General features: G+C 42.7%; 1 protein-coding gene across 1 annotated transcript in view; it reads left to right on the top strand.

Moving 5' to 3' along the window:
* Window positions 1-23,286, top strand: part of GPR107 (G protein-coupled receptor 107) — a 37,247-nt gene extending 13,961 nt beyond the window's left edge. The window contains 9 exon segments of the mRNA XM_039507015.1: window positions 671-705; window positions 5,513-5,578; window positions 5,580-5,628; window positions 6,778-6,908; window positions 17,225-17,248; window positions 17,859-17,878; window positions 20,214-20,275; window positions 22,257-22,340; window positions 23,158-23,286. Coding sequence (XP_039362949.1) covers window positions 671-705; window positions 5,513-5,578; window positions 5,580-5,628; window positions 6,778-6,908; window positions 17,225-17,248; window positions 17,859-17,878; window positions 20,214-20,275; window positions 22,257-22,340; window positions 23,158-23,286 — 600 coding nt within the window.
* The last annotated feature ends 404 nt before the right edge of the window (window positions 23,287-23,690 follow it).

Below are 23,690 nucleotides of genomic sequence, written 5' to 3' on the forward strand. Positions count from 1 at the left end.
ATACACTTTAGGAAAAGAGAATGGTCAGACTGCTGGTGCCTTATCAAGCTCTGGGTGAAAGCCTATATTCAGGCTTCCTGTAAAATTCTTTGAGTTGAATACTGTGACCCTTTGACCTGGGGTTGCTTCTTAAGTTGTACAGCTATTAGCTGTTAGTTTGGATCTGTAAAAGCAGCAAAAAGTCCTGTGGCACCTTATAGACTAACAGATGTATTGGAGCATGAGCTTTCGTGGGTGAATACCCACTTCACTTATGGAGAATACCCACTTCCTTATGGAGAATCTCTAACTTGTCTGTTCTGCAATGATTATGTTGGGAAGTGGTGATCTCAAATTGCTTCCTTAAACAGTCCTCCCTTATGGATTTTTGTAATGGTCCTCTGCACTGTTACTGTTCCTCTAAACCACATTACAAAGCCTAATTATTTGCTGCACTAGGCTGATAGGTTCACAGTGGAAACAGCGGCTGCATCTGCATTCTGTAGTGACTCATATACCATGTAGATTAATATCTAGGGAACTGTCACATTTTAAAAAATGACAGTGGACAAAATATGATATAACTTTGTTAAAGGTGAGATGCTGCTTATAAAACACTGTATTCTTTACTGCTTTTGTTAGACTTACATACAAACACTGCTCTGTTTCCTGCCCATTTCTTTTAAATTAGAAATATGACATTGACATCTATTTACTGGAGAAGCAGTGAGTAATGAGGTCACAATGGACTGAAACCCAAGTAGCAGCATTTTAGCCTTAATTTGAGGCAGCTGAAAAAGGGTTGCTGGCTCACTTGGTTATGACTTGTTGTAGTTGTGTGTGTCTCCCTTAAAAGCTATTGGGCTGAATTGAAGGCTAGTTTAAAGTTATAAAACAGTGACTCAACATCCTTTTTTTTCAGTTGAGATAGATGAAGCATGAAGTTTCAAATTGGTATGGCTGAAAAATTACTGTATCAATTTATATAACTTGGCAAATACTCTGGTATTGCTATAAAATTAATTAAGTTAGATATGTATAATATCTGATTGTGTGGGTGGCTACTTGATGTTTGGGGTTGAAGTATCTGAAGTTTGCATTAGAATGACAGTGACTTCTTAATGTATTTTCCTTAGGTGGGATTCAGTTCAGACTGAACAAGGAATGATGGACACTCCACTTGGCTGGTAAGATTGAAAGGGTTGGATGTTCTTTGCCAGAGAAAACAGATCAAACCCCACACAACTGATCTCATTGTCTGCAGCATTCCAAGAATTAATGGAGTAGAATGATCTATTAGCACAAAGTATCCTGGATGGAAGTAGTTTGACACTAGAGCACTCGCCTGGGAATAGTGTCCCAGTTTTTTCAGCTCAAGAGCTCACTTACACACCTGCTTTCCTAGTATGGTAACTTGTGGTATTTTGCCTTTGCATTATCAGGACGAAGAAGTGGGTTACTGTATCTTGAAAAAGGAAACCAGAGCAGTATGTTTCTGTTGTTCTTCTATGCCTGGACTTTACAAACAATGTTTGAGTGAACCTCAGAGAGCCTTCAACCCTGCCTTTTTTTCTTTAGATTCTGGGAGGTTTCACAACACTAGCCATGTGGGCTATCCAATGCCTTTCCCCCCAAACAGAAGAATTCAAAAGCAACTCCACAAGGAAACCCGCAGTCTGTGAGGTTTTCTATAAGTGTGTGTTCTGGACCTGAATTTGTCTGTTTGAAACTAATGGAGCCAAACTGTGTTCTGACTTACCCATGGTGTAGCCTTGCTGAGCCAGAACCTGGCAAGTTGTCTTGATGTGCTAGATTCAACTAGGCTCAACATCACGCTGTAGGCTCAAGTCTCTGACTCTTGCTCATCTTAACACAGTGGCAATGATATCTTCCACAACAGCAGCCTTTCCCGGAGTCTGTGTGGCTTATTGTCTGGGTTCTTTACCGGCAGGGGTGCCAGTAGCTGACGATCTCTGCTCTGATGAGATTACCTGTAAACAGTTTGTTATCCTGTCACTGAGAAAGGGGTAGGAAGAAATGTAGGAGACTTATTTTAAATGGCTCGAGGTGGCTGTCTTTCAGTAACACTCACACTTTCCAGTGTAGCTTTAGGTGAAAATTGACTGCCTGCTCTTCTTGTTTGTACTTAGGCTACTAGGTTTATAGTTATGCAAACAATACTGGCATTAAATAGATAAAAATAATCAAATTGGCAAATCTATTGAGAGCTTTGCTGCACGAGTGTGCCTGCTCTTGCCTGGTCTTGTATTAAGAAATGCAGCATGTGTGTTGGTACAACATGCTGCCATCCAAGGGTCATTGCCTAAGCTCGAGTCTTGAATTTTCACTTCCTGATGGCTTCTTGGAGGGTTCTATCTCCAGCCAATGTTCATAGAGTCTATTGAAGTGGGACTGTGAACGTGATGTGCTGTTCCATCACTGCCTACTCATTAACTCTAGAAAAACTTAGTTTGCGGACAGTATCTCAACCTTAATCTGGTAGATAACACATGATCACTTACTGTGACATTACTGTAGGAGGGCTTGAACAGTGACTTCTTTAGTACTAGTACTTCCTGTGAGGTACATGAGTCTGGGAAATCCAACACTGTATTGATCTTCAGTTGGTGATCATGTGTGGTCAAAGATTTGCCTTTGGGATTTTAAATCTGGTAGGAAGCTGGTAGGTAGACAAGATTAAAACTGGGTAGTGTAATGGCCAGGCACAAAACAGAGGAAAATACAGCATGTTTGCAAATTTCTGAATTCAAAGTGTCTGAATTTGCTCTAAATGCTCTATTCTCTAGGTGACAAGTCCAAAAGAAGCATAACAGCAACTCAGGTAAGACTGAAACTAGTTGTTTTCAGGATAAGCTAATGGGAAGGGGTGGGGGTGGATCTTTCAGACACAAGCTGGAGTGGAAAGTGGGTGTATTGATCAGTGTGGGATATAAGTAAGCCCTTCATTTTCAGTTTAAACTGATTTTTACTGAAAAATTCCTGGGTTTTACAAAAAGTATTCAGTTTTTTTCTACTTTTGTATCATTCAGATATATAAAATAACTTATTTTATTAGGAAAATACAATACATTGCATGAGATCTGTGTATTACACTAATACAGTAGTCTGTGTGTGTATATGCAAAGCTGCCTGTTGAAGTAAGGCTATGTATTAGTCTAGAAAATACACACAATAAACAAGCACGCACGCAAGCTCTGAAATGCGTGCGCATCTGAACATACTGATGAATTTCACGTTCACCATGTACACATTTCAAGCTGTTAACAGATGATCGTTAAAAAATTTGACACACTAAAATGGGAAGAAAACAAAAATCTGTCAGAATACGTTTCAGAACACAAGAAAATATTTGAAATTCAAAAAAACAAAAACAGGAGAAGATGATGAAGTTGAGTGTATGTGCTGCCAATGGTGTGGCCCAATTATTAAATAGAACTATTAGCCTAAAAATATTTACAAGTCTACAGCAGTAAACTGTTTATTCAAATGAAAAGTTTTATTTGAGGATTGGAGATGTATTGTTAAACTCAAAGGTGGCATTGTGTTTTGAGTTCTGTCTTAGTTCTGCAGCAAACCACATTGATGAATGGAATTCAAAGTATTAATCTACTGAATACTTTCCCCCCCTGTCTTTCCGTCCACCAAAATGAACCCTGATATTTACCCAGAAAAATTAATAGTTTTTTACACTGATTTGTTTTTGTTGTTGTGGTAATAAACTCTGATCAATTCCTGGGAAAATTTAAATAAAATAAAAACTGAAAACCAAGGGCCCTAGATATAAGCATGCAAAGTACACCAAGTATTTCTGATTTTATGACACAACTGCAGTATTTACCTGTTTAGAAGGCACTTCTAGATGCATTTTTTTTAAATTATTATTACGCTTCTTCCCCAGAATGTAATGGAGCAAGTGCACCATTTTCGTAAAGATAAAGCAACTGTTTCATTCCAGGTAAGATTTTTGTCAGTAGCTCTTCTGTAAACTCTTTCCCTTCACTGTAGCACTCACTGAAAAATATAAATCCACTGCCCCCCTTCATAATCTCCCATTCCGTTAATAAATCTGCCTCTCAATAGCACATCTATTTTTTTAGATGGATTCTTCTTTTGGGGAGTAAGAGCTAAAAGACTTGTTCTTTATAAGATGCATTAGCATGTCCTGTAAATTACCCATTCACATGGTGCTCCATAGAGGGTATTAGTTTGAATGTAATAAATGTTGCTTTCTGTAATTAGGGATACAAAAATATAGAAAAAACTTAAATTAACTATGGGTTGGCAGTGTGACACCAATAGTCTAAGAGGTAGATCTTCTGGATGAGACCAGATTAACAAACTTTCTCACTTCAGTGCTCTTACTTGCTTGGTCTGAAACTTAACTGCTGGCTACTGCTGATAAAACAGATTTTGTGGCATGTGACTGAGTTTGTGGTTTAGCCTTAAAAATTGTTCACATTTTACCTGTTTCACCTCAGTTCACTGCTCTGCCTAACTCTCAGCGCTTAGATATGTTTATACTGAAATGAAGTATAAGTTTAAATAACAAAGCATAGAGATTCAAATAGAAGAATTGGAAACAAATGGTTACATATGAAATAAAATCATGACATGCATTCTTGAGCCTGGCCTTAACCAGATACTCTCCAGTCTGATAAAGTATCGCTCACCCAAAATCCCTGCAGTGCTTTACAGTAACAGTGGTGGTGGCCCTTCTTTCATGAGACATACACACTCCTTGAGGAAGGAATCCCCACCAACCACTACGAAGTTGTTACACTCAACCATAACCTCCAGCTCTGCTAGCTCATTTCTAAAGCTGTCTGTCTCTTCCAAAGGTCTAGCAAAGAGTGCAGCCTGCTAATTCACCAAACCTTAATGTTACTTACAAAGAGAGACCACAGGCACAGTTCAGTGACAAGGGCACTCAGCTAGGTTTATTGCCTTCAAAGGCATGGTCCTAGCGGCCCATAGGAGCTTCAAGTACACTAACACGAGTGCCCAGTTGTAAGGAGCAGCTCAGTCAGCAGTGGAAATTTCTCGTGGCCCCTTAGCCACACAAAGTTTTAAGGCAAGGTACCCCAACGTTTATAGACCGAGACAGACAACTTACATACCACCTTGAGTGTTTCATGACAGCTGCTTGTTCCCCCCACCCCGCTGTACCTTGCTCCAGATGTCTTAAGTAAATCATCCCTATTCATCATTGCTGTCAAACCCTTTTATCTTGTGTTAGGTCAGGATGTACCAGTGCTAATCCATTGGAATGTGTTCACATACATATCCAATGACTAGTACTTCCTAGGAGTGCTTGTGTTTTAGCAATGCAAGCAGTACCTTTGCCAAGTTCGTGTACCAGAGAGTGAACTTGTAAGCATCTGCTTTAATACATGGCCTGACTTTGGTTCAGGCCTCGGGTCTTGCACCAGTCCCAGTGCTCCAGGCTCTCTCTCTCTCTCTCTCCCTCTCTACTAGGATCTGTGCATCACTGCTATATTTGTTCCTTTTTCAGGCTGAAGGACCTTCTGCTGTTCATCACCATCATACTGATTGGCACTGGCTCGGCTTTCATTAAACATCCTTTCAGATAAAGACAAAAAGGTCTTTATGGTTGTCATCCCGCTACAGGTGAGGACAGAACTGGCAACAATTAGGGTTAGAATTAAATGCTCCTGAAAGGTGGGTTCTAGCCTAAGGTCTCCCACATGATAGCAAATTGCACTAGAGTACTGGTCATCAAGCGTAGCACAGCAAAGCTATTCCCAGAACAGGGCCTATCAATGCAGTGATAGTACAGTGGAGCTTGAGTTGTAATCTCTTGAGTGTCTGTGGAGGAGGCAATGTCTGATCACTGGAGTGACTTTTCAACTTCCCCCCATGTTGAATAGCAGATACAAGGGACCAAATGGGCACTGACTGGAATGAAGTTGTATTCACTTACACTAGGGTTGAATTTGGCCCCTAGAATAGTGTTCAGTTACTAAGCAGACATCAGGGACTAGCTGTCCTATGCCACTGGAGTGAGGTTAGCAGAAGGAGTCTAGAACTGGAGGTCTCCAGGCTTTCAGGTAAAATATGCCCGATGTGTTCATAGTGACCAGAATGCCCCTCCTTCTCCAGAAGTAGTACTGGTACTGGAGGCATCGTACAGTGGACCTTAGTCCTCTTCCCTTGTAAGCTAGCTTCCTGTCTCTTAAAAACCACAGCACAGATCTTAGGTGCCATTGGCACATGCATAGAGCAGGACAGCTGGGATGTGACGCACAGAACATTGAGTCGTTTAGACAGACCAGGAGGCTGGCCCTCAGTACCCATCTGCTCCTTGTGTGTATTCAGTTCTAGCTACATATTTAAATGAATAAGTTTGCTATTTCTTATTCCCATTGGCACTATAGATCAGCACAAGTAAAGAGTAACAAGGATTCTATTTATTCTTATATATCAGCAGAAATTATGTTCAGTCAATTACACCTGTGAAAATCCTTTGAAGGTGTCACTGAGCGTATGATTTTTAGACAAAAGGGCGCAGTGTTGCTGAGCATAATTACAGGTGTTGATTCATGAGTGGCAGTGTGGGCTCTTTCTATGAGGGCAGACTGAGTTTGCAGAGCTGGCAGCCAAAAAACCCCACCAACCACAACTTTTTCCATGTAAAAATCGGTGCACTTGATCTAGAGTCACTGAGAGACGAAAGTGGAGCCCCCATGATGCCACTTTTAGTCTCTCTTTGTCGAGTGGTCTTGTGAAGCAGTGTTAATGTCTTGTTGTGTCCTGTAGGTCCTGGCAAATGTGGCATACATCATCCTAGAGTCAACAGAAGAGGCAACAACTGCCCATGGGCTGTGGAAATGAATTCTATTCCTGGTAGACCTACTGTGTTGTGAAGCCATCCTATTTCCAGTAGTATGGTGAGTCATTGTGTACAATATGTGGCTTCTGGGGTTTTGATGGTTTAGGGCAGTGACTTTTTTTCAAATGATGGGTTGCAACCTACAGGGGGGTCTCACAAGGTGATTGGGGGGCAGAGGTCACGAGGTATTGCTTTTATTATAATTTAAAGCCAAGAAAATCAGTCTGAGGACTTTCAGAAATGCTGAAGTCATTAGATACAGGAGCAGTTTTTTGTTTTAGCGATCTAGGTTTGAAAGTCAGGCAACCAGATGTTAAATCAGTGGTGCTAGCTACATCCAGTGGAAGACGCTATTTTCAGCCAGTATCTGTATTTATTTACCTCACTTTACAAGGAATGATCCTATAAGGAACACTTCCCTGCCCTTCCTTCTACTCTACTTGGCAAGGAAATGTTGTTGGCTAAACAAAAGCATTAACTGAATTATTTCTATCTTTGGTCCTTAAAAGAGGCATTTAGGCAGAATATTTGTCTGCTGAATTCCATTTTAGTCTTAATCAGACAAGCAGCTGGGCTTAAATGAGGAGACAAATGAGCTACTGGCTCCTTTGATTAGTAAAAGAAGAATGGCTCCCATATTTTGATCCTTACTCCTCTTGGTTTTTTTCCTGTAACAAAGGAACATAAACCTCTTGTATAATAAACTTCACAAGCCCATCATTTTAAATGCACACCTCTTGTGCAGATATTCCATGCCATACTCTAGAAAACTGCGGCCTGCTCAGATACGGAGTTACGCTTCATCTCCAGCTTGGCTAGTGGTGTGATTAAATTGGGTTGCCTTTGTGCAGTTCTAGTCCTTTGACAGAAGGCTATTTAAATTATCAGTGACATTTCTCCTGATACTGTAGAATGTCCTCCAGGAACTCCTAAATTCCTCTCTTCCCCATACTTTAACTCCCCCCCTGCTCAAAAAAAAATACAACCAAACCAAACTTCAGGGTTTCCACTAACAATGTTGTAAATAGAATGGGAGTTTTAACTTGCATGATAAAGCTGTTCTTGTTTTTCCATAGTAAAAATGTATAAATACTTACTGTGACAATTCTTTCCAAATCCCTAACATCAGAAACTGTTCTCATGGCTGCTCTCATTTCACCAACTTCTCTTGGTGAAAGAGACAGAGATGTACTCCAGTGAGTAACCTTGTGCCTGCAACTTCTTGGAAGCAAAATCTTAGGGCAAGTTTACACTACAAAATTAAGTCGACCTCAGTTACCTCGACTAACAGCCACCGCTGTAATTAACTACTCTTTGTGCTGGCAGTGCGTGTCCTCACCAGGAGCGCTTGCACCAATTTAACAGTCAGTGTGGAACATTGTGGGACAGCTTCTGAAAGACAGCCACAGTCGATGTAAGCAATGCAGTGTCTACACTGACACCGCGTCGACCTAACTACATGGACTTAAGCTCTATGTCTCTCACGGAGTTGGAGTGAGGCTATGTCTACACTAGCACTTTTTGTCAGTATAACTTATGTCGCTCAGGGTTGTGAAAAAAACCACCACTCTGAGCGACATAAGTTACACGGACAGACGCGTCAGTGTGAACAGTGCTGTGTCTTCAGGAGATGCTCTCCTGCGGACATAGCTATCGCCACTCACTGGAGATGGTTTAATTATGTTGATGGGGAAAGCTCTCTCCCTTCTGCATAGAGTAGCTACTCGAGTGATCTTACAGCGGTACAGCTGTGCCGCTGTTAGCTTGCTAGTGGAGACGGCCTTATTAAGTTGGTGTAGTGGGCGAGTTACATTGGTGGGAGCTGCATTTTAGTGTAGACATTGAGTTAGATCCACATCAGGTACCTTACGTCGACCTAACTCTGTAGTGTAGACCAGGGCTTGCTTCCAGAAAGTTATTGTTTTTAATTAAATATTCTGTGGTGTTTTATCACAAATGCAGTGTCCCTCTGTTGCCAAGATGTTGACATAAATTGGCATTGAAATCTTGGTTTGAAATCCAGATCCACCCTTATGTGGATAATTTCATTTAAACCAGTAGAATGACTCATGTGAGCAAGAGACAAGTTGGATGAGGTAATATCTTTTATTGACCAACTTCTTTTGGTGAAAGAGCCGCACAGAGCTCTTCTTCAGGTCTGGGAAAGATACTCCAGTCACAGCAAAGTGCAAGGTGGAACGCATAGTTTAGCATAAGTAGTTAGCACAGATTGTCAGGGACCATACCAGGTAGAGTAGCCCATTAGCACCGCTTCAGTCATAGGACAAAAAGAGGCAGTTAGTGGGTTACAGATTGTTGTAATAAGCCATATATCCAGTGTGTCTGTTCAATTCATGTTTTTTTTAGTGTCCGCAGCCTAATGAATTTAAGCTCCCAGGCTCATCTTTTGAAAGTGTTTGTGCTGGTTTCCTTTCAGGATGAGGATTGATAAGTCAGATAAAGAGCAATCACTTTGTGTAACTTGTTCACCCACAGGTGATAGGGTGTTTTTCTTTTATCATGTGAGCAGGCGAATGGGACTGGGTCCTTGAGATGCCATTCCTGCAGAGTGGCTTCTGTTGCTGCATCATAACACCTGCTTGGAGCCATAAGCGGCGATCACCCTCTTCAGTGAAAAGGGGTTAAAAGAGCAATAATATGCCAACCTCTTGACATTACTTTGAGTAGTAGCAAAAGAGCTTTCTCCTACCAGTGGAACCTATATTAAATGGATAATATCCCAGTGTCTCATCCCTACCCCTTACATGTAGGTTTCATAGGGTAATGCAGAACTTAGATGTCAGTTTTCCAATTCAGCAGAGGGCACTCTGGTACAGGAAACCCTAAAATATCTGTCTTGAGGAGGTGGTGGTGAAGTGCATGCAGTGTAAAACATGCTGTAGACACTTAACCAAGAAGATATTGTCCATGCTACAAAGCTTGCTGAACTCTGACAGTGTTTATTTGTAGTGTTAAGTCAAAGTAATGAAGTGCTAACTTCATAACTAACCTACACCTTTTTTTAGGTCAATAAGGCCTGGGCTACACTAGTGTATGTGTGGCGGGGGGGTGTGGTGTTCAAACTAAGATACGCAACTTCAGCTATGCTCTTCGCGTAGCTGAAGTCGAAGAATCTTAGTTCGACTTAGCTGGCTGTCCTCACGATGGCGAGTCGACTGCCACAGCTCCCGCGCTTACTCCTCCTGCTGAGGTGGAGTTATGGGCGTCGATTCATAGATCGATTTATTGCGTCCAGATGAGATGTGATAAATCCCCCGTCTTTTTTTTTTTTTCTGCTTCATGCTAAATGTTATAAATTGCTCCTGCCCGGGTTCCCTGGGTTTCCAAAGGCTTGAGGTTTTAAAGATCTTAAACTGAGAAATGTCTGTCCTTGAATAAAGATTGAGAGAAACTGCTAATCTTAAAAATAATAAAATAAACCACAACTCTTTAGATGATGCTGGGTGCCAGTTCACGCAGCAAAGGGGGTGATCACCCGTCCCTGATGCAGTGTCTGGCTTTCCTGAGTTGTTCTGGCGTTCCTTCTGAATCAGTCCATCCCTAGCTAACATGCCTGCTGATCGGTTCCATTTAAGCTTAACACTGAATTTCTCTGGAACAGTGAATACTTTCAGGTATTCCTGTCACTTCTCAATTCTTGAATCTGCTTTGCTAGAGGCAGTACTCCAGGTAGGATGAGTAGACAACACAACCTCTTCACTATTCTAACACATTCACCTTCTTGTAACTACTTTCCTTTCATCTCTCCATCCTTGTATTCTCTTAATCCTTGAACTTTATCCATCTCACCATCTCATGGCTTCCAGCATGGGATACTGGAATTATCTTCAATGTTGAATGCCGTGGATCTCTGTGATATAGTGGACCAAGCATGAGGCTACTCATCCCAGCTCTGCAACTGTGTAATCTTGGGCAAGTCAATTAATCTGTCTGTTTCCCCATCTGTAAAATAGGGATAATATTACAAATATAAGTGCCGACTCCATGGGTGCTCCGGGGCTGGAGCACCCAAGGAAAAGAATTAGCGGATGCTAAGCACCCACTGGCAGCCAAGACCCGCCCCGCTGCCTGCTGGCAGCCCTGCCGATCAACGCCTCCCCCTCCCTCCCAGTGCCTACTGCAGTCAGCTGTTCTGCGGTGTGCAGGAGGTTCTGGGAGGAAGGGGGAGGAGCAGGGATGGGGCATGCTATGGGGAAGGGGCGGGGAAGAGGTGGGATGGAGTGGGGGCAGGGCCTGGGGCGGAGATGGGGCTTTGGGGGTAGGGGGCTTATGATTACAAAGATGGGTACAGTATTTTGAGATTTAAGGATGAAAAGCACCATGGAAGTGTTAAAATTACTACTAGAAATGGCTACAAGAACTGCTACCATAAATTATCTAACACAAGTATCACTATTAATGATTTCTAATGGGACAATCTACCATGCTGCCCCAGAAGATAAAACACACTTAAAAATGAATTCAGTGTACCTTACCCTCCTCCCTGCATCTGGTTTGGATCCACCTCCTCTCCCCCCCCCCCCCCGCGCTGCCGCTTGCAGTTGACTATTTTTTCACAAGATGGTGCTATGGAGTTTGCTCAGTGTCAAATGCACTGACTAAAACAGAAAGGTGAAGCAGCTGACATCAAGGGTGCTCAACATGAGGCCCTTAAGAGTTGCCAACAGTAAAATGTGGAGCACAGGATCAAGATTCCAATAAAATCTGAACACTGCTATCCATCTCTTTTCCAAGTACTTATTTGTATAACTCCAACCACTGTGTCAGTGAGCAAAAGAATCCTGCAAATTCAGGGATTCCCTGTCATTGCAAAATCTCTGGATAATATTAGGAACTACTAAGGAAATGTGTTGCTTTTTGTTCTTCCTCTGCCATCCCTTTGTCTCCCCTGCTATAGTGTATCTCTCTCTCCATAGCCAAATGGCCAGCCAGCTGCTGCTAATAAAAAAGAGCAGCTAAAGAAATAGTGTGCCAGGAAAAAATATTGCTTAGTCTTAGTTCATGGCAAGAGCATCTGCCACTGTGATGGGATGATGTGGCCTCACTTGCCAGATCCAAATGTTTTTCATTAAAGGCAGAGTAATTATGCTGCTGTTGATAGGATTCTTGGGCTCCAAATTAGAATCTTCAGTTAAGTAATTAACAGGAAAATGGGGCCAGCAGCAGAGTTTTGCTGATGGGTCCCACCCTGGGTAACTCTTTCAAAGATGAAGGATAATTTGCTCTGCCTTATAATCAAAGTGAAATGAGTTTGTGCTTGTTTTATACAGGTATATGCCTATCTGTCATGATACAGGAAAAATGTGACAGGCTTTTAAATAGCAAATGTTGACTGTAAATTCATTAGCATTTCTTTCATGAATTAAAATGGTCTTTCCTTTTTAAGTAGTGAAAGTGACTAGATCCTTCCATCACGCAGCCTAGCTGCTGTGCTCCATACTCTGTGATTAGAATTGATTGAATCTTGCACAGACAGACACAGTCCTGGTTGGACTGCCTATTGCCTGCCAGGACTTAATGTCTGTTATTACCTCTAAAGCTGCTTCCCCTGTTTCTCTCTTCACTACTTTGTAGGGCATTTGGGAATTTACACCGTAAATTCAATAGCCATTTCCCCTGGCATTTGGTCCTTTTGCAACCTTCTCACTGATAAAGAAGACTTCGCCTCTTTAAGGAAATATTTTTAAAATCTTGGTCACAGAGAAGCCTTCAGAACTACCAAACCTAGTACCCAGGCACTCAATGACATAGTATCCTGGCAGTTTTGCCTGCCCACATGTCTGCTAAGCCGTAAGTCTGACCCTTTTCCAGCCACAGCTCAACATGTTGATTAGGTAGTAACCCCAGGAGCCTGACACAGTCGTGACTGCAGTCTGACTGGAATAGAAAATGAAGTAAAAGGCTGTCTGACAAATAATTCTATTTGCCACAGTCACAGCTGTGCTTATGAGCCCAGTGGGTTCACTTACCCATAACTATTTAAATAGCCCACTAAATGCTGAGGTGGCTGAGCTAATTAATGAGAATTAATTGCAGCCTGCATGAATCTCTGGAAGAAGTAATAACAATGGCCATGTGGCTTTTGTCTTCTGCTCATTTTTGTCCCAGGACAATGTAGATGGCTGGGCAGTGAGAACCGTTTGCTGGAGGTGGTTCAGATATAAAGCATCTCCAATTGGGTGCGTTTATTCTGCCTCGTCTGATGTGCTCCTTCCATTCTCTTAAAGCAAAATGGCTGGCTTCTGCCCAGGTTACTAGTTGGCCTGCAGAGCAGTGGGATACAAACATCCATCTGGGCTAGGGTTGGTTTCTCTCTTCCTGTTATTTGACAGACAAGAGCTTTCTTATCTCCCCTTCTTTAAATTTAAGCAAAAGTCTCACTGCATCTCCTCTAGTCCGTTTTCCCTCACCTGCACGACCTCCTCCAAATCCTTGCTTTCCAGATAGGAACTACTGGGCTGTCTTTTATTCTGCAGCTATTGAAGGTTGCAAATGTCTCGTTTACAAATCTGAAGACGCGAGCATAGGAAACTCCCCAAAGGATTAAGGGGAGCAATCCTGACAGGTCTAGTGGAATCAGTTATTTGGCTTGTGGCTCACTTATTTGCAATCTCATTCTAGTCTCCATCCCTCAACTAGAACTGTGAGGGGAGAGGGAAGAGAGAGGAATACAGTTTTGTAGATTTACCCTTCCTATGTTGCAACTGTCATTTAAATTCTCAATAGCTCTACGTGGCACTCTGTTCATACTGTAGGTGACTGGGCTTAAAGCCCTCTCTGTCTTTCCAGGGGGAGAAAATAATATAGCTGCAGTCTTTGTTCTGCCCCTCTCCTGTGTATGTGTGGAGGGACGTGGAGTTTGGTGCAGTCTGGTCACGAACTTTAGCCGTTTTGCTGAAGCACTGCAGCATGCCATAGTTGGCAGCAGTATTAGAGGAAATATGTTGCAGCTAATAGCTGCTGAGCACTGTTCCCTTTGTGCTGTGCAGTGGGCAAATAAGTACCCGCACACTTGCCCACCCCCACCCCATAGGAAAAAACCTTGATCACCCTCCACTTTCAGACTCTGCTCCTGCTGCCGCAATACATAAAACCACTGCAAACTGAAGGGCCCAATCCTGCAAGCTGCTGAATGCCCTCTGCTCCTAACAAATTCAGTAGGTGTTGGGAGCATGTGGTGCTTTGCAGGATCGGGCCCTAAGACACTTCTGCAGGTCTTTGTAAAAAAAGAAACCCCACTCATGGGTGTACACTACTAAAATCTTGAGAAGAAACAGCCTGGCACTAATAAAGCATCTAGACCATAACTGATATCAGCACTGGATGATCTGAGTTAACATTAATAAGGGGAGTCAGACTGTATTGTTCCACTGGGGTCTCCAATACTGCAAATACAGGTGTCAAATACAAGTCTAGGCTATAGGCTGTATGACTGCCTCATGTTTGAGATTATAAAATTGTTTATCCTATACTCAGGGCTTGCTTTCTCATGAGTGTGCACCTCTTAGATTAGGTGTTTGGGATAAAAGCTCCTTTTTTTTTGTTGTTGTTGTTGTTGTTGTTTCCCTAGCAGAGGTTAAAGAGGTTAATCTGTGACCTGTCTGATGCTTATGCTTGGTGCCAGAGACAAATGTAATACTAATCTCCAATCTAGTTGTTGAGTCAGTTTCCTTTCTGGCATAGGAATATACTGTATCTTCAGTGATTATTGGCTCCTGCTTTCCTGAGTTATTCTTTGATTAGACTTCAGGGAGTAAATGTGTGTTCATCCTTGAAAATGGGAAATAGTTCAGGAAACTTCCAGTGTATTCTTTGGTATTGGCATGGGGAATTAAATCTCTCTAATGCATCAGGACTGGCACAGCATGCAGTGCTTTCTAGTGGTGTTCTTTAGCTGCCTTACTATTGTATGCAGTGTTGTTGTTGTAGCCGTGTTGGTCTCAGGATATTAGAGAGACCAGGTGGGTGAAGTAATATCTCTTTATTCCCAGGCCTGTGTAAGCTCAAAAGCTTCTCTCGCTCTCACCAGCAGAAGCGGTCCAATAAAAGATATTACCTCACCCATCTTGTCTTCTACTGTTAATTCTAGGTGCTTTATGGATTGTCCTTGCATATTGTATAGTTGTCTGGAGTTGATCTGCTTGTACCCAAAGTTCTTCTATTGCTATTACATAAATATTCTGAAAAGGTCAGATTGATTCATCAAAAAACTATTGTCTGCCAATGTGCTTGGCTGTGATGGACAATCTGACCTTTTTCCATCTTGTAGCCTGTTACAGCATTTGAGATTAGCATAGTAGGCACTCAGAGTGAGACAGAGTCAGATTTCCAGAGCTGTGTGTTGTCAGTTTTGATCAATGCAGCTCAGAATATATATAGCAGGTGCAAGCTGTAAAATGGAAAGGAGATGGAGAGGGAAACCTACAGAGGCAAGATGTTCAAGGGGTTGTTACAGAGCCATGAGACACAACTTAGTCAGCTTTCGTTGTCTTGCGGTTAAATTTTAGAATCTCGACTCTTGTTCTCTCAGTCACGAGGCTTAGTAACTTGCTCAATGGTAGGTTCATTAGAATGCTCTGTGGATCAGAAGTTGAGACTCTAATTAGGGTTTGAAGTGTAGAAGTTGGCCTTTACTTTCTAGATGCTAAATTGTGTTCTGTATAAAAAAACACAGTAGTGTTCATCCTCCACAGAACTTGAAGCCAGTGCTGCTCTGAGAATCCATACAGATGGCACAAAGTGTCCCTGGTAGTCTTTCTACTCCAGAAGCCAAGTGAGTTGTATTTGTGAAACATACAATCATAGAATGTCAGGGTTGGAAGGGACCTCAGGTGGTCATCTAGTCCAACCCCCTGCTCAAAGCAGGACCAATCCCCAGACAGATTTTTTGCCCCAGATCCCTAAATGGCCCCCTCAAGGATTGAACTCATAACCCTAGGTTTAGTAGGCCAATGCTCAAACCACTGAGCTATCCGTCCCCCTCAATCTCAGACCTATTAACAGGGATTCAAATGTGGATCTTGCATGCTGACTTCTTGAAAGCTCTAATCATGTGGAGGCAGTGAGTAGACTCAAAGACTAGGACTTGATGGTTTTCCACAAAGGTGGCTTTTTCTTGAGCTCCGGGGCTCTGGTTTTCTATAGCTCAGTTGTTGACAGGTCAGGTACTTTTTTGTTAAAGACAAAACATGTTGGATGTCTATTAATGGGAAAGATGCAGAAAGCACCAGCTCTTCCTAAATCAAAGCCACCATAGCTTGCTTACAATTTTATGAACCATCCATCCATACACCCACACTTGCTCCCTGGAAACTTTCTGTCTGACAAATTAGATGAGTGTTGGTGAATCTCGAGTGTCATGCGGACTAGAAGTGTATAACTATAATATGCTTAGGACTGTGGAGTTCTTGGTCACTAGATTTTGATAGTGGTCTGTCACTTTAAATCCAGTTGGCATTGTCTTAGCTGTGCTCAGTGTAGCGTCCAGGGAGATGGCCAAAGGTGACACATTTGACTTGGAGGCCTTTCCCATTAAAAGGTACACTTCTTGTCACAGCTGTGAACACATGGCTGCCCTAATGATGCTGCATTGCTTCCCTGTGTATCTCTGTCTGCCCTGCTGTCTCTTCTCCCTCCATTTGTGCTGCCTTGTAGAGTGTGAGGCTACATTAACAATGTGTTAACCCTTGAGGGCTCAGCCGAGTGTTAGTTCATCATTTAGCAGCAAGGCATTCCCTGGGAAATATCCCTCCCTCTTCCACCCTCTGACTTCACCACATCAACCAAGCTTCACAATCATCATTGCTGTGTACAGTATTAAATTGTTTGTTTAAAACTTATAGTGTGTGTGTGTGTGTAGTTTTTTTGTCTAGTGAAAAAAATTTCCCTGGAGTTTAACACCCCCCACCCCCCATTTACATTAATTCTTATGGGGAAATTGGATTAGCTTAACATAGTTTTGCTTAAAGTCTCATTTTTCAGGAACATAACTACAACGTTTAGCGAGGAGTTACTGTATTAAAGCTTGCTTACGGGAGATGTCACAAATATCACTTCAGGTTGATTTAAGGATGTCACGTCTGGTTAAACTTAAAATCCAGTTAAGTTTAGCCATTGCAAAAAGCATTTTTTGCCATGTAAACCTTTAAGATGCTGTCTGAACTGACTGAGTGTAGCTTTCTTGGCAGACACTAAACACACTTTCTGTAAGCTGGACAGATTTGCTCTCTTATTTGAAGCCTGCATGGAATCCTGACTGGCAACCTACATTATTCAGTTGCTTTGAAAGCAAATTACATCTGTGTACACTGCCAATGTAGGTTATTGCACTTGGGACCCTTTGCCATTCTTGAGGTCACTAAAGCACCAGGAGGCCACGTGCGTCATTCCTGCACCACCTGTAAGAGCCTGAATCTCAAACCAAGTTTGACAGCTGCTCCATCTGTTGCTGATCTCCATTTCTGATTCACATCAGTATGTGCTGCGTTCAGTAAGAACCTATATAACCTTTCCAATCAACAAGCCATTTAACTCCAGGGCCTGAGCGTATACAGTTTGTGACTAAAATGCAGGGATCTGTCATGAGTGCTCTGTGGCTGCTTATTACTGCAAATACCACTCTTAAATTATGGCTGGAGCATGACTGATTGGTACAGGAAAAAGCTTCACTGCTGTAATTTTTTTTACCCCTCTTGCCCGACATGGTGAACCCCGAAGCATTTCTCAGAGAAACCCAGATTAGCCATTCTAAGGCTTTGCCATTTTAAATTCCACGCATCTTGAACTGGCACAGCTGAGCTCAGTGACTTCAGCTGACACCGTGGATAAAGTGTTCTGACGTGCTTTTGATCCATCTAGTTTCACAGGGTTTGCGGTGCCTGGCTATGCAGAGTACTAGCACATATCCCCAAGTTAGTAAAAATCCTCCTTCCTATACCCCATCCTGTCTGAATGGACCCAGTGGTGATCAGTCACTGGTACATACGAGACATTCATTTGGTGGTGCTGGTTGGAGTTGGGGAGAAAAGAGGAGGTGTGAGGGACTGTTTGCCATGTGTTCATGGCACATGAGAAATCTTAACATGCGCCAGCATGACCAGACCCTCTTGTCCCTGGGGCTTGTAGGAATGCAGTGGAAACAACACAATCTACCCTTTAGGAGGGGGAAAAGTGCAGCTGTAACAGGTGTGGGAGTGAAACACAAGTCATCAGGAACTGGTGCAGATGTGCTGTCTCATGACAGCAGTCTAACAATTGAGTAGACAGGGAATTTGGGAGGTTGCGGGGGAGAGATAGGAGGATTTGGGATATCTGTCTAAAACTTGTTACATTAAAAGTTTCTGGCTTCTAGATTTATGCTGCTTCTGAATTCTAATCCTAGCTCTGATCCAGACATTTTTGGTGGCATTGGGCACACCTCTCTGCTTCAGTTTTCTTTGTCCATAAAATGGAGACACTTATTTACTGATCTGTCTGGTGTTGGAGGATTAAAATGTTTGAAATGCTATAAGGCCTAGGTAATGTGTAAAGCATCAGCTTTAGAAAGGGAGATTTCTTTCTAACAACAAAAAATGTGTTTTTGGTCAGTGGAGAAAACAAACTTTCAAATATGATTTGTCGGAAGCTGCAGAAGAGACTCGTTGCTCTGTACAGGCTGAAAAAACGGAAAGGAGAATACATGTTAAACTGCAAAAATTTGCTATTTTGCTGTGCAGAATGCCGAGGGAGACGTGCCTTTGCAGTGGGGTGGGGATGTAGATGATAACCCTTGGACCATGAAGTACACTCTGCCCTTTCTGAGAGGAAAATGTTTGTGATGGCTTCATGTTCCCCTTAGGTCTAAGCAGTGGGGTTCCCCATTAAGGACCCGAGACTGTGTTAGGAACTTATCCAGTGAACGGATCAATCACTTGTATTTTGTCTTAAAGGATCTTGTCTCTTCTGGGGAAATTATTTGATCAAGCAAAAATTCCTGGAATCTGGAGTGCCCCATATTAATTGTCAGCCCTCTCCTTTCCCCGTTCTCTGCCCCAGTTTTCAACAACCACAGTAATGCATGAGTGCTACTGCAGGAACTGGAGAATGATTCTACTCTGTAAGACTTGTGTGAGCTGGGAGGGAGACAGGCTGCCCTCCGCAGCCGTCCATATTTCATATAAGGAGACTCAGGTTGCTTCCCTGACTCTGCTGACCTGGGACAGACGCATCTCTTGGAGAAGTGAGCATGAGGTGGGCTCAGTTCTTAGATTGTTTACGTTCAGGGCACCCCAACTTGATTTTGAAAGCTGGCCAGTAGAGAAAACAAACCTTCAAATATGATTTGCCAAAAGCTGCAGAAGAGACTCGTTGCTCTGTACAGGCTGAAAGAACAGAAAGGAGAATACATGTTAAACTGCAAAAATATGCTATTTTTATATGCCACACCTCTTACAGCTGCACTTTCCCCACTCCTTAAGTGTAGATTGTGTTGTCTCTACTGCATTCCTACAAGCCCCAGGGACAAGATAGTCTGGTCATGCTGGCGCATGTTAAGATTTCTCATGTGCCATGAACACATGACAAGATGTTCAGAAGATGTAATAGACCCTGCAGGTTCAGCTGGTGAGACAACTTCATCCCACAGCTGTTGGCTTATGACCAGAGTGGTCTAAACCAGATACTGAATGGCACTTCCCTCAGTATTTCACCCTACAGGACACTGGCCTAACAATAATGGGAATCACAATAACGAAGGCAAGTTTAGATCATGGATTGTAACCCCTCTCATAAAGTTCCTGCTGTCTTATCCCAAGCAATTTCCTCTGGCTATAAATGTGTATTTCCCCACTACATTACTCTCTCATTCCTCACCCCACTGACAGATTTTTCCTTTTCTCTGTTGCTTGCTAAGGACACTCGAGTGCAAGCATTGCTTGCCATTTATTGTCACTGAACTGCTTCCATAAGATCCAAACTTGGCTCTTAAAACCACTGCACGTTGTCTCTTGGTTAGTAGTGGCCAGCTCCATTTAAAAACCTAAAAATCAGATCCTCCAGAGATTGTGGCAGAAAATCTGGTTTATAATTGACACTGTTAACCTGTCCAGGGTCTGCATTTTTTTTAAATGCTCAGCTCTCTTGAGGGCTTGTCTACCTGGGGAAATGTACTGATGTAGTTACACTAATAGAACACCCTGTGTAGACACTTATTTCAGAACAAGTGGCTTTTTCTGGCTTAGCTTATGGTACTGAGCATAATTAGACTGGTATATTTCCCTGCGTAGACAAGCCCTGAAAGGCCTGTTATTTAGGTGGCTTGTATTAACATGTTTCCTAATGGCCTTGTGTGTTCTTTCCACATCAGCTATTATCCTAGCAAAGCTGAAGCTGTTCAGACATTACTACAAAAATAAAATATGTATATCTGTGAGCAGGGCTTGAAGTGAATAAAAATGGGTCAGAAAGCCATTCTGGACCTACTTCGGTGGATTATTATTTAGATTATTTCAGGAGAATCTAGAGGCTCCAAATGAAATGGGGGACCTATTGTGCTAGTTATTGTAGAGAGGCAGTAAGAATGGTCCCTGTCCTCAGTTTACTGAAATTCTTTTAAAAAAAAATTCAAATCTTCGCCCGTCTTCCTAAAACTGCACAAAGTTCTGAACCAATAGCTATAAGAGGGGTGAATCCCCTACAAAACATTGGTGTTGAAGCTTGAGGACAACTTATCTATTTGCACTGAGGGCTGGTCTACAGCTTAAAATTTAGACAGACATAGGAACGTTGCATAGCACTGTACCTAACCACCCCTATAGATGCAACTAGGTCCACAGAAATATGCTTGTTGATCTAGCTACCTCCACTTGGGTAGGCGAATTACCTTCAGTGACAAGAAAAACCCCTTCTATATCTGTGGGAAACATCTGCATAGCTGCAGCGCCCGTAGTGTAGACATGGCATAAATGTTGTAGCTGATTATTTGAATGGAAATAGCCTGCTAATGTGCTTAACCAGATGTTTGAATAGCCATAGAAGTCAGAGATGGAAAAAGACCCCTTAGGCCAGGGTTTCCCAAACAGGGGTCGCTGCTTCTGTAGGGAAAGCCCCTGGTGGGCTGGGCCAGTGTGTTTACCTGCCCTGTCCACATGTCCGATCGCGGCTCCCACTGGCCATGGATCGCTGCTCCGGGCCAATGGGAGCTGCTGGAAACCGTGCGGGCCGAGGGATGTACTGGACGTAATGTCCTTAGCAGTAGGGTTCGCATCCTTAGCGACCTTGGGTAAATCACTCAGGCCACGTTTACACTTACCCGCCGGGTCGACGCGCGAGTTTCGAGCTTCTCGGAACTATCGCCTAATCTGATCTGCTAGACGCGCCTCACTCCTCCGAACTCCGGGCGATACTCCGCCACCGGAGAGGGGAGGAGAGGAGTTGAGGGCAGCCGCCTTGAGCCTGCTCGCGCGCCTGCCGCGGCGTCTGATTCGAAAGATGGTAGAACCAATTCCAGTTACGTTGCTTCACGTGCAATTCGGCGCTCGTTATTCGAACCAGAAGGCGTGTAGTGCTTAGTTGCTCGGTGCCTCAGTTCCCCACCTGTAAAATGGGGATTATACATGTCCCTTCTGATGGGTGTTGGGGGTGATAAGTGTCGCCAATTGTGCGGCACTCCAATAATAGTCACCACAGTTGGTTGAGAAAGGTGTGTGTAAGTACCTTAGAGTAAAGGCAAGTTGAGAACAGTCAGATACTTTCAGGTTCATGGTGATGCCATGCTCTGGCACCTTGGCAGGCTGTTAAAACTCTCCTCTCACTTTTCCAGCTGAAAATAACTTGCCTTCTTTCCCTAGTGGCAGTATCCCCCTGGCTGTCTTTAAATTGGATCCGTCTATTTGTAATATTTACTAACTTTCCCCCGGAGACAAACTGAGCTTTGCTGACTGCACTGTTGAGCTTAGAACAACATAGTGTAAACTTACTAAAAATTAAGCTTGGGGCCAAACTGTGCCTTGGGATACATGCATGCGGGTCCCGTTGAAGTCAATGGGAGTTGCGCGCACACATCCCAAGAGAGAACTGACCTCTTAGTAGTTTTCACTTGCCTGCTTTCAAACATTTTTAATAACCCATAGGGGTAATAGACTATGCTCTTGATTTTGATACTCTGTGGAAACCCTTGTATGTTCCCACTGAATTGTAAGGGACTCTATTTTATATCTGAGGAATAGATTGAGTCATTTCAATTTCAAGTCACATAATTGTCCCTCTTTGTGTCAAATAGTGTCATAACCCTGAGAGATATTTCCCAGGTAACTCTTTGCTTGAAATATTTCTCTATGGAAAAAGAGATTATAAAAAGATAATGCCGTCATTCTCACTCTTGCTCTTGTCCCCTCTCTTCCTTCTATAGATTGTTTGTTACATTTACTTCACACGGGTCATTCCAATTGTCATCAGGTTTGCTGTTCCGTTCCAGTGGAATTGTCTCTACCAGGTATCTTACTGCCAAGGGAAAATTTTATCCCGTCTCTCTCTCTCTCTCTCTCTCTCGTTTTCATTTTTAACTGTAACTAAATAAAAAAATCAGAGGTGCTTTTCCACATTGTAGTATAACTTCTCAAAGCCTGCTGCTGAGGTCTGATTTCTGCCAGTCTTCAGCACTGGTACTCTGAGGACATAGGGGAAGGGAAGAGGCTGGGTTTTTAAGTTTCATGCTTGTCCTGCGAGGCTGCTGGATTATACGTGAGACATCTGAAAGTAATTACATTATTGAATTTTTGTTTTTCGATTTTAAAATGTCTGAAGGAAATTAATCGAGAGTGTACAAAGGGAAAAAAATTAGGCTCCGGGTTGCCCTGTGTTAATTGAGACCCCAGGGAGCCAGTCAAATGAGCTTTCACTTCTCCATCTACCGTCTTTTTGCTTAGTGACTTTAAAATACATGGTTTCTTAAAGTATAATCCCAGCCACCATGCAGGGATATTTGGAATATATTAACTGTTGGTGGTGCCAAATGACGTAGGGGGCATCTCTTTCCCTTAAAGCAAAGTCTTGCTGTAGTTGTTTAAAAGCACTGAAATGACATTTGGAATTCTAACTATATTTAAAATGACAGGGAACACAGTAAAATCAGAGGGCTAACGTTCTTTGTCCAGAGATTAACAGCAGTAAGGCCGGGGGGACACTTTGTTGGGGGACTACCTTCATTCATAGGATGCAATATTTAGTGGCCAAGAAGCCTTTATTAGGTTAATGTGTCATGACAATATGGGGTCACGAGAACAATCTTCAATTTCCTGTTTTACTTGCAGCTGTTGGATGAAATGGCAACGTTTATGTTCTTTGTTTTTACAGGGTACAAGTTCTGTTTGGCATCAGGTAACCTGGACCTACATCTCTCTTAGGACGATGAAGATGACTTGAAGGTGGAAGCTATGTAAGTACCTTTTTTCCCCTCTTCCTCATTGGCTTTGACAACTTAGTGTTAGAAAGACAGGCTGCTTGCACCTTTCTTCTGAGGAGGTTTGTTCTCTCCTCTTCCTCCTCCCCGCCCCCCCCCCCCCCAATATTTGAGGTCAGCCTGTGTGTGTAAAAATACAGTTAGACTCAAATTCAGTAGCTGTCCAAACCACTAAAGAAGCTTATGGTACGCCTACGCACCTCAGAACTGGATATTACAGTAGTTTGCAACAAGTTAGTAGGATACTTAATGGTGCAAAAAATGACATGCATACCGAAATCTTGCAGTAAACGTTCACATTTATGGACTCCTAAAGTTAGCAACCTAAGGGCATGTCTACCTGCAGGTTGAGGTGTGCTGCTTTTCTGATCGACATACTTACAC

This window comes from Mauremys reevesii, linkage group 19 (assembly GCF_016161935.1).
Source record: "Mauremys reevesii isolate NIE-2019 linkage group 19, ASM1616193v1, whole genome shotgun sequence".
Classification (NCBI taxonomy): Eukaryota; Metazoa; Chordata; order Testudines; family Geoemydidae; genus Mauremys; species Mauremys reevesii.